This window comes from Hemicordylus capensis, chromosome 1 (genome assembly GCF_027244095.1).
Source record: "Hemicordylus capensis ecotype Gifberg chromosome 1, rHemCap1.1.pri, whole genome shotgun sequence".
Lineage (NCBI taxonomy): Eukaryota > Metazoa > Chordata > Lepidosauria > Squamata > Cordylidae > Hemicordylus > Hemicordylus capensis.
In genome coordinates this window covers 151,137,438-151,152,880 of record NC_069657.1, presented here as the reverse complement: position 1 = coordinate 151,152,880, position 15,443 = coordinate 151,137,438, and the positions used below count along the sequence as shown (strand labels likewise).

The 15,443-nt window shown below is 41.5% G+C and overlaps 1 protein-coding gene across 21 annotated transcripts in view; it reads right to left on the bottom strand.

The window, feature by feature from the left end:
• TNS1 (tensin 1) overlaps positions 1-15,443 on the bottom strand; it is a 432,927-nt gene that overhangs the window by 41,355 nt on the left and 376,129 nt on the right. For 14 of the 21 annotated variants that reach the window (XM_053307444.1, XM_053307453.1, XM_053307473.1 and 11 more), the window contains 2 exons: positions 14,983-15,121; positions 7,603-7,695 (listed from right to left, as the gene is read on the bottom strand). In XM_053307444.1, the coding sequence (XP_053163419.1) occupies positions 7,603-7,695; positions 14,983-15,121 (232 nt within the window). The remainder of the gene's footprint in view (positions 1-7,602; positions 7,696-14,982; positions 15,122-15,443) is intronic. The other 7 variants (XM_053307490.1, XM_053307509.1, XM_053307516.1 and 4 more) reach the window with 1 other exon arrangement.

Genomic DNA, 15,443 nt, shown 5'->3' with positions numbered 1-15,443 from the left:
GTGCTGCTGCTAGTCTATGAAGACAATATTCAGCTAGGTGGATCAATGGCCTGATTCTGTACAAGGAAACTTCATATAATCATTCATATTTAAAAACTAGGTTTCAGAAGAAGATGAAAACAAAGTACAGTTTTTTTAAAATGATAAATGCCAAGATATTCATACTGCACCTCTTTAAGTGAGATTTTCATTCCCAGCAGATGAAAGGCATAAATCTTTACACATTTCAGCCTTTAGGGAAATCAGTGAACATAATTGTACAAGATACTGCCTGAGAGACAGATCCTGATGCTCAAATCTCAGAGAAAACACATATTTAAGAGAACGTATTCTTCACTATGAGCCCCATCGCCTATTGAGATCATCTGGAGAGGTCCGTTTGCAATTGCCACCAGCTTGTTGGTGGCTACACAAGGCCAGGCCTTCTCTGTTGTTGCCCCAAGACTCTGGACTTTTAACTAGACTTGTGGTTTTTAATTGTTTTAAGGTTTTAATTTGTTTTATGTTGATGTAAGACATCCAAAAATGGAAGTTTGGGGTGGTATACAAATCAATCAATCAATCAAATAAATGCTGACACATCTGCCTGAGCAATCACCACACTTGGGGTTTCTGAAAGTGTGAGGCAAGTCTCCCTTGCTGACAACTGCCCATGGAGTTATGAACTCTGCTTCTCAGACTGGCCAATCTACAGTCCATTTCCACATCCTGAACTTCTGACTGATCCAGGGTGAAGATGCCAGCCTTGTTCATTTCAGTCACTCCTCCTCAACTAGACTGACATAAGCAGTTATTTAGGTAGCTCTTAATTTGTGGTCACTAATGGTACTGACAGCCAACATAGCAGATATTTTGCAGCATCCTGAAAATCTTCCACTGAAGTCCTCGGAACGTATTATAGGCCTGCATGGCCATGCTCTCTCCCTTATCTGCCACTGGGCTTAGGACAGAGGTATGTGCTAGTAATCTTGGAATCTTTTGTTTTTCCTTGCCTTAATTGTACTTGGAGGAGGCTTAAACAGATTTTTTTTCTTTATCTTTTGTAAACTCATGGATATGAAATATCTCTCACTAGTAGGTGAGGCCCATTATTGACTGGGCAAAGTCATTTTGCAGAGAGTACACTGCTAGGAAAGTTCAAGAATTGAAATCCAGCAAGCCCTCTAATATTGTGAGGGTAACGTTTGTGGAAACTGTGATATTGGAATGCTTGAGCTAACCCAAACAATTTTAGTTGGGTTCCTTAAACAATCCACTCTTGCGGTGAGAGTGGATGGCGCAGACTGCACGGGGAGAGCGTCTATTTAAACTTTAAACCTCCCTGAGCATCAGCTGAGAAGCGTGGGAAGGTATAAAGTTTAAGGAGCCACTCTCCCCACTTCTCAGCTAAGGTTTAAAGAAGTGGTGCAAGAGGCAAGGGTTGATGGATCATTTTATTGAATATTTACCATATATGGTCCCCAACTATTGCAGGTACAACTATCCCAATCCTGCTGTATGCAGATGCCGCTGCTATCATTTCACGAATGCCTGTGGGCCTTAGGAAAGCGCTTAGGTTCTTGGCCACTTATTGCAAGGACAACCACTTGGTAATTAACTTCCAGAAATCCAAAGTGATGGTCTTTGCCAAGAGGCCTAAAAGATTTAACTGGCATATAAGAAGGCCACTGTATAGAGCAGGTCAATAGTTTTAAATATCTGAGTGTGGTTTTTCATGCCACTGGGTCATGGAAGGCCCATGTGGACTACGTTGCCCATAAGGCACAAAGAAGTGCTTCAGCAACGCTAAGATTATTTTGCTCCAAAAGTAGAGTGGTTATACCTGCAGTTATTTGCTGCTAAATTATTGGCCCAACTTTTGTACGGTGCACAACTGGGCCCCTACCCTAACTATAGGCCACTGAAGATAATCCAATCCAAGTTTATGAGAGCAGTATTCAGGTCCCCTCGATAGCAATAGCACTTACATTTATATACCGCTCTATAGCCGGAGCTCTCTAAGCGGTTTACAATGATTTCAGCATATTGCCCCCAACATTCTGGGTACTCATTTTACCGACCTCGGAAGGATGGAAGGCTGAGTCAACCTTGAGCCCCTGGTCAGGATTGAACTTGCAACCTTCTGGTTACAGGGCAGCAGTTTTTTTACCACTGCGCCACCAGGGGCTCGATGTATCTCCAACGTAGCATTGAGGTTGGAAACGGGCCTCCAGAGGATGGAAACAAAAGCATGGATTTTAATCCTCAGTTATTGGCTTAGGATACATTTCTTCCCCTCTGGGATTGATCCCTCTTATGCTGGCCGATAGGTTTCAATCCACCTGGACACAAGCACTGATGGGTAAATTGTCATCACTCAGCCTCTCTGCTGAACATTTGTCATTATTATAGTCAAGCCAAGGAGATCCTCAAACAGAGGGTCTTGGACATTGAACATCAGAATGATTTAAGCTCCATCTCGGAGACCATAAGAGGGTGCCTTGGTGATTTCAACCGATAACCTGCTATCTATTGTCCTTCTCTTTACCAAGCCATCACAAGATTTTCCTCAGAGGAAGATATGGCACCTTACCATCAGTGGTTTTATTTGGAAGGTTTCTGAAAACCCCTCTGGCCAATTGGTTATGCCCCTGTGGCTCAGGTGAGGTTTAATCTGTCCACCATGTGGAATCTGTCCACCTTTTTATAATGATAGTAGCCGGTACAGTCTTATTTCTCCCTTGCTATCACGCTTTCTCGGCCGGACTGTTGAATTTTACACCACACTCCTCCATGCAGATAAGAAACCTTCTACCATCTACAAGGTTGCCAAATTTTGTGCAGCTGCTGTTAAGATCCATCAACAGCTAACCTACAGCCCTTCTTTTTAGATGTTGTTACATGAGGCTTCTATGTTGGTGTATTCTGTATGATTTACTTCTTATCTGAATGTAGTATCATCTGTTTGTATATATAACTGATCACTGATCGTAATAAAGCTATTCACCATATATGGTATATTTGAATCATAATTAATTTGAATCTGAGAAAGATCTTCGGCTTCTCTTGGGGATGAATGTCATTTTAGAATTATTCATATGATTACTGAGTGCTTAAAATTTTCTGATAACAATAAAAGTTAAAATATGATGATTATATTCAGAATTTTTGGGAAAGAATACTAAAAAAATTTAAACCTTCCCTTAAGCACATTCCAAAGTAAGGAGCAGTGCATTCAATTAATTTAAGCGGAAGGAGTTCATGCAAAATTTGGTATCTGTAGGTAGCCAGGAAGTATGATATTCAGAATTTCTTCAAAAAAACTACAAAAAATTATTTAAATCTTCATCAAGCATATTCTGCTGTAAAAAGTAGTGCATTCAGCTAATTTCAGTGGCAAGGTTGTGTATGCAAAATTTGATATCTGTAGGTCATCAAGAAGTATGCTTTTAATTCACACAAACCAACAAATTCTTCAAAATATATACTAGATAAGGCATCAACATTGCCCCTTTCCGTAACAAGATGCCTCCTCACTTGAGAGGAGAGCTGGTTTTGTGGTAGTAGGCATGAATTTTGTCATTTGCTAAGCAGGATCTACCCTGGTTTGCTTTTGAATGGGAGGCTATGCGTCTGCCTTGCTATAAGGCAGCTTCCTATGTTCCTAGTCACCTTCAGCATATTTTGTACTTTGCAAAAAAAAAAAAACCAACCTGCCCCGCAATTTTTGGTCAACCTGTTTGTTTACATTTAGCTATGTGACACAGAGCAGCCTGAACAGTGAATTTTGCAGGCTACTCAATGGAAACATCTTGTGATTTGTCCTGGATGTGTGTTCAAGTGGACAACTACAACTGTGTTTTATTTCCAGTCCAGGATCTGAGCATTGAGGTAGGGTCAAAATAGTTTTCCCCCTACCTTGATGTCCTTGATAATTTGGAAACCCACTTTTCCTCCCATTTTGTGAACAATTAGAAGATTCCTATACGGATATATGAATCTGCCTTCTTTGAATCAGAACACTTGCCCACCTAGCTCGGTACTGTCTACAGTACTAGCAGAGGATCTCCAAAGTTTCAGACAGGGGTCTTTCCTGGGAAATGAACGGTTACCTGGGAACATCTGCATATAAAAACATGAGACATACCACTGAGATATGGTCTTTGAATCCAAATGCCAAAGGATTAGAGCTGACATGAGGCGGGGTGGATGCTCTTGAACAATTTCTATGATGTGCAAGTCAGGCTTTCACCTTGCCTGTCTCAAATGAGCAACATATGGATTATACCATTCTCTCTTGCCATACTTGGACAGATGTAGCATTGCAGCTAGGCCAGGCCCTCTACACTGCTCACTGGATCAAAAATTCAAGGCAAGTGGTACCTGGGGCTGTACTACCTCAGAATACATATGGGAAGCCTGAAAGGTCGTCCCCACGTCAAAATCTCTCTGCATTTGAAAAACTTACATGTCAGACAGAAGGCTTCAAACAAGCAAATTCCCATCCTCTCTAATAAAACGCTTGGTGTCCGTCCGTGGACGGACACCAAGCGTGTGTTCGTGCCTCCCTTGACGGTTCTGGGCATGCGCGGAGCAACAGTATGGGCAGCAGATTTGCACAGAGAGGAGCTCTGTTTGTGAGCTCCTCACTTCCTCTGTGCGAATTATGTTTTTTCTTCGCCCGACTGTCGTGGGCTGGAGCGGGTAAGGTGGGCTCGGGCAGCTGGGGGGGCGATGGGGGGGGCGGCAGCAGCTTTCTCATGGGCCATTTTGGCCCTTAATCATTGGAGGGGGGAGCGGGGAAGGAGATTTTGGGAAGCTGGGAGGGCGGGTGGGCGAGAGGCGGGAAGGAAACAACATCTCCAGGAATAAAGGACAACAACAACAACAACAACAAGGTCCTAGCGCCCATTATTTAAACAGGCTTAAAACTACTAGTACTACATAATACTTTAATGGAAGTCTCTAACATTAACTAAGAAACAGATCTAATTCTGAAGCTTTTCCTCCCCCTTTTTTTTAAAGGATGAAATTTTCAATGGCCTTTTATGGTATCAGTCGCTTCCAGAGAATGGCTGATTATACCCATGAAGATGGAGCAATCTTGCAAAGTATGTTTCAGGCTTGTTTGGGGTTTAGTTTCTGTCTTTTCTAATCAGTCTCTGCTTGGGACAGGTTAGCAAGTTCATGCTTATGCAAGCATCTGTAGCAGGCCTCTTGTGTGCTTATGTAAACTTCTGTAACTGTTGACTCAGCCCCTGAAAACACTACTAAGGCAGCAAACTGCCCCTACTGGGGCTGATCTATCCCTTTCAACTGTTGGATTTTAACTTCTCTCTCCTAGTTTTATTTTTTAAATTTATATTTATGTTTTGTACCTTTGAGAATCCTAGAGCAGCGTACATGGGCCAGGCACTGAGCAGACTAGAACTTGCTAAATTTTAAGAACCTAACAGTATCATATGGTACTTTTGCACCAAATGATGTTCTGGTCAGTAAAGTGATTCTAGATGCCCACAAAGATGGCCCTTGATCATATAAATAAGTGTGCGCACGAAGGGATCCGGATCACACCTGCTGGCCCTGGCCAATGGGTTCAGGGGCCTATGTGTGTATAGCCAAATGTGTGTGGGCTCCCTATACACAATCTGTACCCTCACCTTTTGTAGGGTATGGATTATGTATCAGGAAAGTGTATGCATACAGGCCCCTGGAGACCTTGAAAGCACAAAAGTTGGGGGTAGGATTCCCATCCCCCCACCCCATGCATCCATCCGTACACTGCAACTTGTGCACAGGACTAAAGCATTTATATTTTGGCAAGCTAAGCCTAATTGTCAGTAATACTTGCTTCAGAAGCCTCCCTGAACCTGAGGGTTGGCACAGCTAAGCTGCTAGATTTGAAAACAATTCTGCAAAAACTCAGCCATGAAGTCAGCTACAAGTCAGCTGAGATTAGAACTGACGTAATAAACTGAGTAGGGTGGGTGGGTAGGATCTACCATTTATTATGTATTTAGCACATTTATATAACAGCTGTAATTAGGCCGTTTACAATTGATTAAAATATCTATAAATATTGAAATCAACAGTTAAAGCAGATAATTAAAATCAGATTTTAATCAATCAATCAAAAGCCTTTCCCATTCAGCCTTTAAAAAGCGACAATACAAAGAACGTTGATGTTTTTGCTATTGCTATGCATTTAAATAACAGGGGGCAACTGATGAAAGGAGCCTAAATTTTGATTTCTAAACACTGGCAGGTATGATCCAGTTTGTCTTTTTCAATTAGAACGCTGGCATGGCACAGTGATTAAGATATACTGACATATGAGTCATGAAATCCCTGAACTGAATCAACCACAAATGCATTGGGTGGCTTTAGACAAGCTACTTTCTTAGCTCTCCCCCCGCCCACATCTGCTGCCCAAATACTCAACACAGTGGTAATACTGATCTACCTTACAGAGCTGTTGTAAGGAGTGCAAGATAATGTAACTTGGAACACTCTAAGGGACTTTTAGTAGTTTTAGTAGTTCCACTCTAAGGGACTTTTAGTAGTTTTAGTAATGAGATTTTTGAATATCTGTATTTCAGCCTTTCCATTACTCAATAGTCTCCTTTCCACACACACATCGAAGGGCTCAGAGCATAGCTATAAAACTGTGCTTTAGGCAAGTTCTGACCCTCCAGAAGTGTGAGGGTTTGCCAGATGTGCTTCATTTCATCTATAGCTTGGGCTCAAGCTTTTACTCCAGCATTAATTTCTATTAGGATAGTTCACCATTCCTTTCTAAACCACTCCAGCAGATGGGAAATGCCTAACATGAAAACACTGCAGCACCCTAAAAAAGAAGAGAAGGGAAGGAGGAATTTCTGGCATACAATATATGAGCTGGAATCCATCTGGAACTTTTTGAGACAACTCATCATCTACAGTGGAGGTCAAGGGCTGGCATGAAGAGAAATATTTCAAGGAAGGGGGAAGTAACAGATATTGCTTTGCTTAAATGCCTGCCAGGCTATCATGTCAACAGTACAGAGCCTCTCAAACAGTCTGCCAATGAAAAAGGAACCATGAGCAAAGCAGGGGAAAGGAAAGAAATGGCTGTGTTAATGCTGGATGCACACACGACAGACCCTGGCGTCATTGTTATTTCAGTTGCTTTCATTTACATGGCAAGCTGAAATCCAAATTTTATGACATTTCCAATAAAGAATACACAAACCTGCAAGTTCAAAATCTGATTGTTAACATTCAGATTTGCTTTGGCTCTATAGAGAACATTGTTCTCTCCCTACCACTTGCAATTAAAAATATCTAGAGTGGAAATGAAAATGCAACTATTTGTCCTCCTCAATACACAACCAGCAAAAAGACATCAAGAGACTGTGTGAGGAGAGCTGCTGCTGCCAAATGGAAGGAAGCAAATAATTATTTTCCAGAGCCAAAATTTACCACATATGCAGTTAAAATGAAGTCTGCATGAGGTGGGTTCTTTCAAAACTTCTTCATGTATAATGTTTGTGACTTCTGGCTTGGAAAAGGGATAATACATTTGGACAGGCACAATGAGATGCATGATATCAGCCTCTCCAGGGCTGCAGTACTCTCACTTACCTCCTGTCTGCTGCAACAGGATTTCAGCTGGGTTGTGAGGTTTCAGGCCCAGGGCTGAAAGAGGAGTTTTTGCCAGTCCTGGTGGAGAACGCACTAGTTGGGGGGCGGAGGGGGGGGAGAGAGAGAGAGATTAACAAAACAAAAACAGATTAAATAAACTTGAACAGCAACAACTCCAGGCATCTCAGGTTTGTTGCTAAATACCAGTTTATAGCAAAAGCTCAGCATGATTGTAACTAGATCCTCTGTACACATGTGCCTGCAAACGCTCAGGGCGGCTGCTAAAACCACAGGAATGTAGCTGCTGAGAGAAGACCCTCTGTCTGTGAGTGACACCTTTGGCTAACATACAACTTCTCTTTTGCAGAGAATAGAGTCCAGCCATGTTAAGGTAAAGTTAAAGTTGTGCCGTCAAGCCAGTGTCAGCTCCTGGCGACCACAGAGCCATGTGGTTTTCTTTGGTAGAATGATTGCCATCTCCCACGCAGTATGAGATGATGCCTTTCAGCATCTTCCTATATTGCTGCTGCCCGATATAGGTGTTTCCCATAGTCTGGGAAACATACTAGCAGGGATTCGAATCAGCAACCTCTTGCTCCCTAGGCAAGTTACTTCCTGGCTGTGCCATTGTGTTGAAAGGGGGAGGGGACACTTTAGAAGTGGAGAGTGGAAAGTCTCTCTTCAATACAGTAGTCTGCTCTCTTACGGCAAGTGGGGTGGCAGACCTACAGAATAGAAGGCCAAGCTTCTGATTTTGTGTATGTACTGGAAGCAAAGATCTATTAATGCCATGGTCTGGTAGTCAACGTTTGCCTTGTCACCATAGACATCTTTCAGAGGCTTGTGAATACCTGAGAAGACTTTTTAACATCTTCCCATAACCAGGACAAAAGAGCCACAACTCTATTGCCAGATAAAGCCGTGTCCTGTGTTACCACCAACCGTCTAGCCACGTGCCAAAAATAGCTGGATTTTTTCTTTTTAACTTTCCAGCATTGTATCTAACACTGACTAACATTGGAACACTACTACTTTTAAAAGTAGTAAAACAATACTACTTTATTGAAAATGCTTTTTAATTAGTTTTTTTACCATATTAGAATGATACAGTAAGTTGGTTCTCTTAGTACATTTTTTAGAAATAACAGAGATAGCTTATACATTATTGCATTCTGGAGCATTTGGACCAGTGCTGTCAAGTTTATGGAACTTTTCTAAGATTATTCCCCACTTGACAAAGACAAAGATTGAAAGAGAGGTCACTGGGTCACCGTTGTGATTTGTGGACTTGTTTGAAATAGACTATATGACTTTTCATACAAAATAGACTTCACTATTTCTCTACTGCAATACATTTAGCTTTATCAATGTGATTCCCAATTGTCATCCTTGGTTGACCTTGGTTGGTTAAAACTATATTAAACCAATTTGTTAACATACTCTTAACTATGTGGCTTGTATATAACATGGTGGGGATCTTATTGGTTCTTATTCGCTTGATGGACGAGATCCCAGTACACATTATTTATCTTTGGTTTGAGCACACAAAGTTGACATTAATATAAGTTCTAAGCCCTGCTAAAATTGAATGAAATATTTTGTTCAACAGATTTCACTGGGACTTTCTCTAGATTGGGTGTGATGATTCACATAGCGTTGTGATCTTCCTGCCTCTACACTTCTTTGAGGAATATCCCTGGGGAAATGTCCATAGGATGGATACATCCACATTTCTGTTTCCTTCCTTTCTAAGCACTGGAAAGATTCTCATGATCTCTTTACTATACTTCTCAATTTGTGGTTTTTTTTGCAAGTATAGGGTAGTGCAGAAAACTACCAATGCCTAACTACTTCCAGCTTCTTCTTTATGATTTTTGGGAAGAGTCCAGTACAATGGCCCAAGTAGAAGTAGAAATATCTTTGGTGGCAAAACGACCAGAGCATTTCCATCCAATTATCAGCATATTTGAAAAATTACCAAGAATGAATGGACAGCATCATAATTTGCCACAGTTTTGCTACAAGATAGACTTGGCATCCGCAAAGAGCCTAAATCACGATCATTAGACAGAAATGGGAACCCCAAGCATTACAGTGGATATTGTACACCGCAAACAGTTGGTACAATATACAACACATATATAGATGTGGATATCTGTATTTTTGACAGGTGCATCAACACACAATTTGCACAATTGCATCGACACATACCAAGATGGAGAACAGCATGTAGGATAGTCGTGTGCATATATAAATATATGCACAGCAGAGAGGAATGGAGCAAATCGATGCAGATGTATACATGAGATGTACAGGCGGCCCTTGTTATTCTCTGGGGTTCTATTCTCACCTATAGTTGCGAATACAGAAACCGCGAATAACGATACCTTACCCATAGGAATATAAGGGTTAAGTCCTAGGAGTTAGGTTCCTAACACAAAAAAGAGAGCGGGGGGGGGGGAGCCCAGGAGAGGCAGAAATAAGAGAAAAGCACTTATTCTTCAGGTCTCCAGCAATGCCCCCCAAACCTCGAAAACAGTCAAATATTCACCATTTTTAAAAAGAGCCACAAAATGGCTCTCCGCTGTAAAATGGTGGCTGGAAAATGTCATCGGAAGTCATTTCTGGCCATTCAAAACCAAGGATAAGTGAATTTTGCCTGTTTTTCTACCCGTGGATAAAGAAACTGGGTCTCCAAGACCCAGCCGCGGATACATGAAACCATGATCCGCATGTCCACGGATAACAAGGGCCACCTGTATTTGAAAGCCAATCTCACACAAAAAACCCAACACCCTCTTTCTAATGCCCTCCCCCCTGCTTTCAATCTACTGGTTAATTTTGCTTCTGGCAGCTCATTTTACTTGCTCTAAACAATTCAGGCTTTCTAACTTGAAAATCTAACTTCTTGCCCTAAGGATTAGTGGGCGTAAGCAGACAAATGAAGCACTATTGTTCATGAGGGGAAAATTCAACACATTCTCCATGACTTGCATTGCAATCCTCTGACTTACGGCTTCAGATGGGCACCCACGCTGAGGACACAGCAGGAAGGAGGGAGGGAGGCAGGCAGGCGCATTAAAGAAAAGCCAGTTACCAAGAGCCTATTTCATCATGCACCGGCTTTATTAGGATTTATCCAATTTATCACTATTTACTATTTGCCAATGAGTAACTGGGAAACAAGCAATTCCATGTCCAGAAGGTGGTGTAGCCCAGGATCAACATGCCTCTCACAGACACACTGAATCCTTGTCCTTAGAATAAGACTACACAAGTATTTAGAGTTTTGCCCTTGGTACCTAAGTCTCCATATTCAGTTTTCCAGCAAAGATTACAGGTATTATTAGAAATTAGTTCACAACATTGATTTGTAAATGCTGGAAAAAAGAATTCCACAGGGTCACATACTTAACAGCAGAGCCACCCTGGCCTGCTACTTTAAGAATACACAGCATCACCCTAGCTCACTAGAACCAGAATGAATCTACATCTCCTCTGCCTCATGCCTGAGCATTTAAAGCAAGAGTTAGTTATGAGGAAGGCTGAAATTCTAGGTACACTTGCTTGGAAGTAAGTCATACTGAATTCAGTACAAATTACTTCTGAGTAAACACATCTAGGAACAGGCTACATGTCCTACATGAGCAGAGCTTAGCCACAACTAACTTGGGCTGATCATGCTTGTAAAGTACAACTTCTCTGGGACACTGGCTGCCCTGACAATGGGGGGGCTCAATGTATTGCAGAGTCTAGATGAGGCTGCAATGATCTCTGCCCATCTTAGGAGTTGAAACAAAATCAGTAAAACCTGGCAGCCCATGTAGACTTAGAAGGATGACCTGTGCTCAGATTCAGTCCTTGAAATCAGCATTGTGTGAACACAGCCATTATATGTCACATTAGCAGACTGTGTGAAGAGGACACAGCTGTGAAGTTCAGAAGACTCAATTTCCCTCATTCTTAGAAGATCCTAGGAAAGATATTTAAGTCATTGCTGCCATGACTTCTTGGAATCTCATTCATTTTGATGTTATACAAGCATACCCCTATGATTCTGGGAAAGAAGAGTAGCTTCTTATAATACCTTACTAAAATCTATAAATGAGAGTTGACAACTAACAAAAATTAGAGTGCTAACACAGGAGTGCTAGAACTGGAGCTACTTGGAAATATGAATCAGCTTCTTCTGGAAGCAGAAGTGAAGCTTCCAGTTTAGATCAGACTGTTCTGCAAATTGTGAGATCTTCCTCCTACTTTTGAATACTTGCTGTTTCCCAGTTGCTTAGTGGTTCATTGTTATTGGTCCATACTTAGCCGCATCAGCACTGGCCCAATGAAATATTGGCAGAACTGTTCAAAGCTGAATTTGTTATTTTAAAAACAAACCCACCACCAAGTTATCAAGAGTTAGTCAGTCAGAAGCATACTTGACTAGAAGAATTAGGAAGACAGAGCATGCAACAGAAAGTTAAAGGTCAGATTTTCTTGCACAGTTTTAATGGTTGAGCTACCACTGATATCTTATTTTTATGTATTTGTCTGTCTATTTATTTACACATATATTTGCACACTGCCTTTCATAAAAGCATATCCCCAAAGTGGACTTGAGGCATCTGGATTATAATGTCTGGACATACAACAGCAGGAATCATGATTAGATTGTAATTACATCTATCACACTGTAGCCTGATTGTGAGAAATGGCTTCCCCAAATCAGTGACCACATTTGGAGGTTTCTGAGCAGATGAATGGAATTCTTAGCAACTGAGGCAAATGTAACTACTGTCTCAGCTGATCGGTACAGTGACAGCCTGACAGAACTTCAAATGCATTCAACCAAGGGAGAAGCAACAGCGTAAAATGTTATCTTAAAAAACAAACTCTGTATATGGGTGAATCTATGAATTTCTCTCTCTCTCTCTCTCTCTCTCTCTCTTTCTCTCTCTCTCTCTCTCTCACACACACACACACACACACACACACACACTCACACTGAAACCTATATAAATTTGCAGTAAAGTTTCTCTCTTGCATTGCATAGTCAAAGCGTGTACGCACTTGTTTGGCCTCTGGTTCTCCAACTTTGGCCTTGAAGGCACACACAAATCCTTTAACTCTACGGAACCAGCATTCTTGGTAGTGGGGACTACTGCCATTCTGTGGGTACTTTGCAATGACCCCCCCCCCTTTTTTTTTTCTTGACATGGTCAAGCCTACAGGTTTTTCCCCAGCAAATTGTTATAGATTTTGCTTCCACTTGAGGCCTGAAGGATAACAGGTGTGCACACAGTAAATGCCCCCAAACCATGCCCATGAAAACCAGAAACCAGGCACGCACACGTGCGTGTGTGTGTTACACACACATGGAATAAATTGTGATATCTGGGATATTTGCACATACTATATTATTTGTAGAAGATATTGCACATAGCATGGCTTGGTCCTGATTTACAACCAGGAGCTTTTGGCAGTACAGCTGTGCAAACAGTAAGCAAAATGAACTGCCAAAATGCCTGTGAGGACCGTTCCACACAGAAAATGGATGCAACCCCCTTCATTACTTTTGCATGATCATATCTGCCAACATGTCCCTATTTTCCCAATCAGGTGAATGGGAAAATAAGGACATGTTGGCAGGTATGGAGTATATGTTCTGTTGTGGAGGAGCAAGTTACCAAAATGCTATTTCAAACATATCTTCAGGTTTGGGTTAACATCAGTGTACCCTCTAATTATTTTTCATTTGTGTGAGAAATGTGATTTGCTCAGGGTGGCAGTATCAAGGCAGTGTGTGTGCATATGCATTCAAAGTGAGGCCTTCCTGATTCACCTGAGTGGGATCTAAAATTAACTGAATGTACATCAAAAACCATGTGAGTGCGCGAACATGCGCACACCTTAGAGAGAACACAGGTTAACATCAATTTCCTCCCACCTGCAGAAAACAGCTGCCTGTCCCACAGAAAGGGGCTCAGAGGAAACCACTAAAAAACAGCCTAAGGTGAGATTTATGTGCCAAAATAAAGCTAGGACTTTAAATATCCCTCCCATGGGACATTCCATAGTTAGGCTCAAGTGTTAGGTTTACCAAAGACCTGATTCCTATTCCATCAATTGGTAGCTTTGGGATACTGAAATGCTGTTTCCTTAAGACATCTTGAAAACTGCCTGTCACAAAAATGTCTGTCAGCTTCTACCAGGCATTTTTGTGCGATAGGCAAGTTTTAAGAATGCAACTGCTTTTGCAAACAAACCCCTAGAATGCCATCACTGTTCAGGCATATCTCTGTAAGATCGAACTAAGGGGATTTCTATGGATTAAACACAAGAGTGCAGAGAAATGTTTAAATGTCAATCAGGGACATGTAATTACTCATGTAGTCCATAATCCTGCCAGATGCTTCACAGGATGGGGAATTCTTCACTCAAAACACCAAGGACCAGAACAGCATGTTATATGTCCCCACTGGAAGTTTATGCAATCAGAATCTTTATTGTGCAGAATAATACTTCCTCAATAAGGAAGTTGCCCTATGTAAGTGTTTTTAAAGAGGATAATAAATCACAAGTCATTGTTATAAACACATTACAGAACTCATAGGAATGAATATTAAGTGTTGCTGATAGTTTTAACCAAACTATTTTCAGTACTGTATAAAACCCTCTAAGACTTATTATTCAGGCATGGCATATTTGTCCATGATAAGGTGAGCAGGATTTTTACAAGAGTGGACAGTTTAATGATTTATTTCTCTGAGATCTAGGAACTCATGCTTTACATTTCACGTGCCATTAGAATATCAGACTGCTTTCTCTCAAAGAGGCCTAAATATCTTGTAACGAATCAAGCCAAATGCACTTACCAAACATATACTCTCGCTTAACAAACTGGCCCCATTTTTGCAGTACCAAGCAAGCAGCAAAAATTGGATGTTTATCAAGCCCCTGGATGGGGTGCCACATATGCTTGGTGGGCTTCATTCAGCCTGATGGTTCACAAGTTGTATAGGCCTATTTTAAACCCTATTATCATTGCAGAACCTGCTGGTAGCTAATGGCTTGAACTTGGACTATATTCTACAAGAGCTGGTATATTACCCAAAACTTTGTTCTTATGAAGAAAACTTTTGTGACAGAATGCATACATATTTGTAATGATGACATTATAATAATACTGTGACAAGCAGAGAAAAAAAGGGATGGAGGAGGAGCCGAGAATGGCAGATGGAGAGAAACAGGAAAATGAGTGTGTGATTAAAATGGTGGTGGGTGTCACGAAGCTGAGAACGGTTTGACCAGCTGACTCTGTCTGGCTTTGCTAAAACCACCCACCAGCTTTGCCCCCCTCCAATCCCCTTCCCCAAGTCATACACTTACACAGGTTACTGTAAGGGGTTTGTGGTGAGACAGGGAAGGCAGGGGTTGGGGGAGAGGTCTCACCACCACTGGAGGGTGGACTGCTTGGAGAGGTTCCCTGTAGTTCTTCAAAGGCCTCCTTGTAGCTATGGAGATGGGGCTATGAAAGGGAGAAAGAAAAGCAGAATCAGTTGTCACCATTCAATACCCCGCCTTCTGCCCTCTCACACCAACTCTTAGCCAACTGAGAGAATCCCTGCTCTCTCTTTTTCTATATGTCTTTGCCCCCTGTTCTGCCACAGGTTTTTTTTACATTGTATGCTATGTTCTCATTTGACCTCTTTCTTCCATTTTAAATCCAGTGGAGCCAGCCATACATCAATTCCTTATTCTATTCTAGTGCCAAACTAAATACATTTCTTCAAAATCCTGGCCTTCTCTACCCACCCCACCACACAGTGGATTCAAAATACCCCTGGGTC